This window comes from Fonticula alba (assembly GCF_000388065.1).
Source record: "Fonticula alba strain ATCC 38817 unplaced genomic scaffold supercont2.8, whole genome shotgun sequence".
NCBI lineage: Eukaryota > Rotosphaerida > Fonticulaceae > Fonticula > Fonticula alba.
In genome coordinates this window covers 1,310,288-1,312,996 of record NW_009242978.1, presented here as the reverse complement: position 1 = coordinate 1,312,996, position 2,709 = coordinate 1,310,288, and the positions used below count along the sequence as shown (strand labels likewise).

At 70.9% G+C, this 2,709-nt stretch overlaps 1 protein-coding gene across 1 annotated transcript in view; it reads left to right on the top strand.

The window, feature by feature from the left end:
• H696_04953 (hypothetical protein) overlaps positions 1-2,588 on the top strand; it is a gene marked incomplete at its 5' end in the record, with an annotated part of 4,985 nt that extends 2,397 nt beyond the window's left edge. Inside the window, one exon of the mRNA XM_009498819.1 lies at positions 50-2,588. Within this exon, the coding sequence (XP_009497094.1) occupies positions 50-2,413 (2,364 nt within the window). The 3' untranslated portion in view covers positions 2,414-2,588. The remainder of the gene's footprint in view (positions 1-49) is intronic.
• Positions 2,589-2,709: the final 121 nt, after the last annotated feature.

Sequence of the window (2,709 nt, the reverse complement as noted above, 5' to 3'; positions counted from 1 at the left end):
CCCCGCCCCGCCCCGTCCCGCCCCGCCTCGTCTCCTACTTTGCCGTCAGAACTTCTTTGACTACGATGATGAGGACGATGACGACGACCTGTTTGCCCCGAAGAAGACCACGACCACCGCTGCCGCCGCGGCCCGGGCCGTGCCCGCTGCCCAAAAGAGCCTGTTCGATGGGTCCGACGGTGAGGATGACGACCTGTCCCTCTTCGCTCCGAAGTCGGCCGCGCCCCCTGCCGCGGCCCCGGCGGCGACCGAGACTGCGACTCCGGCTGCCGCGGCCGCGGCCCCTGTTGCGACGGTCGCGGCTGCGGCCCCGGCCAAGAAGAAGATCGGCCTGCTGTTCTCCGACGGGGAGGATGACGATGACGACTTCTTCGCTGCCCCGGCTGCGGCGAAGTCGCCCGCACCCGCTGCGGCCCCTGTTGCCGAGCCCGCTCCCGCTGCTTCTGCCTCGGCTCCGGCCCCTGCCGCGGCTCCGGCTGCTGCCGCGGCCCCGGCTACCGCGCCTGTCGCCGCGGCCGCGGCCCCGGCCGCCCGGAGACCCATCAGCTTCTTCGACGACGATGATGACGATGAGGATGACGATATTTTCAGCAAGCTGAAGCCAGCGGCCGCGGCGGCTCCTGCGGCGGCTCCTGCGGCGGCCACCAAGCCATCCTTCGCCGCCCGGCGCCCCATTTCCATGTTCGACGATGATGATGACGATGACGATGATGATATCCTGTCTGCGGCGAAGCCCGCCCCGGTATCTGCCCCGACCTCGGCTGCCCCGGCGAAGGTGACCGCCCCGGAGCCCGCCGCCTCGGCACCTGCCCCAGTCCCGGTGGCTGAGCCCGCGCCCGCGCCTGCGACCGCCCCCACCCCCACTCCGGCTCCGGCTCCGGCTCGCAGCCCGGCCATCCTCACTTTGTCCGACAGTGGCGACGAGAGCGATGACCCCTTCCTGGCCGCCTCGAAGAAGGCCGCCCAGCCGGCCACCAGTGCCCCGGTTGCAGCCAGGCCCAAGCCCTCCGGGCTTTTCTCCTCCGATGATGAGGACGACTTTGCCTTTGGCTCTTCTAGCAAGGCCCCGTCGGCCGCGGCCAAGGTGGCCACTCCGCCCCCGGCTGCCGCCAAGCCCGTGGTCACCTCGCGTGTGGTCCTGCTGGACTCGGACTCGGACAGCGATGACCCCTTCTCCAAGCTGGCGTCAGTCAGTGTCCCGGCGGCCAAGCCGGCCGCGGCCGCCTCCGGCACTCCTCCTCCGGCCGCGGCCGGCGGCGCCGTGGCCAAGAACAAGCTGGTGTCCGGCTTGTTTGGCGGCAAGGAGCCGCCGATCTTCATGGGCGGTCCTGCCCCACGCCCACGCAAGCCTGCCCAGCCCGCCTCCGAGGAGGATCCCCTGGCGCCGCCCGGCGGGAATGTCTCGGACAGCGGGCATTCCTCCTCAGATGGGGGGTTCGGGTCATCGTCGTCGAGTGACGGTGTGGCGTCCAAGCGCGCTGGCAGCCTCCTGGCCAGTCGCTTCGGTGACAATGCCGCCGCCATCCCCATCATGGGCATGGGCATGCCGCCCAAGCGCCCTGGTGCCGTTTCGTCCAGCAGCCGCAGCACCGACCCCGCCGACATGGCAGCTGCCCCGTCCAGCGTCGGCACCGGTGCCTCGACAAACCCGGCCGCGCCGCCGGCCGCGCCGACTGTGCTCAAGTCGGCGGCGCGTGGTCGGCCGCGCATGGCTGCCCGGCGCCTGCCGTCGCATGTGGCCGCCGTGGCGGGCGCCTCGTCCGGGACTTCGGCGGCCGTCGCCTCGAGCCCTGCCGTCCTGCCGGTTGTCACGCCGGTGCCTGCTGCGGTGGCCCCCACTGCGGCGGCCAAGAAGCCGGCGGCCAAGGTGCTGGCCCTCTCGGACAGCGATGATGATGATGATCTGCTCTTTGCCACGAAGACCGTGCCGGCGGCCAAGCCTGCCCCCAAGCAGCCGGCCGCCGCTGCCGCCACCACCGCCGCCGCTGCTGCTGCTGCCTCTCCGGCCAAGCCGGCCGCTGCTGCTGCTGCTGCTGCTGCCGCCTCCTCGGCCAAGCCGGCGGCCGCGGCCGCCTCTCCGGCACCCAAATCCACCCCCGTGGCTTCCTCCGCGGCTCCCGCTGCCAACGCCCCGGCCAAGGAGACCGCGAAGCCCGCCAAGAAGCCGGCCGCCGCCGTCGCCGATGCTGATATCCTGGATATCTTCGGTGACGCGCCGGCCAAGCAGGTGACCTCCTCTTCGAGCCGCAAAAAGAAGACCACGTCCGCTGCTGCCCCTGCTCCTGCGGCGGCGGCGGCGGCGGCAGCGGCTCCTGCCTCTTCGGCGGCCCCTCCCAAGGCCAAGAAGACTTCTTCCAAGGCCAAGAAGCCCAAGAGCGCCGCTCCCCTGGACGACGATTTCGACATCTTCTGATGTCTGCGCCTGGTGTGGCACGTCCCAGTCCGCGTGGGCATATATCTCCCATTCCCCCCGCCCCCTCTGTTTCTTTCTCCCCCGATCTCTCTCTCTCTCTCTGTCGCTCTCTCCTCGCCGGAGTGCAGAGGGGGGATGTGCGCGCAGAGAGGAGAAAAAGACACACACACACACATCACTCCCCCCCCCCCCCCCTGGAGAATCGAAAGGAGGGAGGGGGTCGCACAATGGTGTAATGGGGGTGGGCTGGTCCGCGGGACACGGCGCCGCCGGTGCACCAGAGAGTGGCGGCGGGG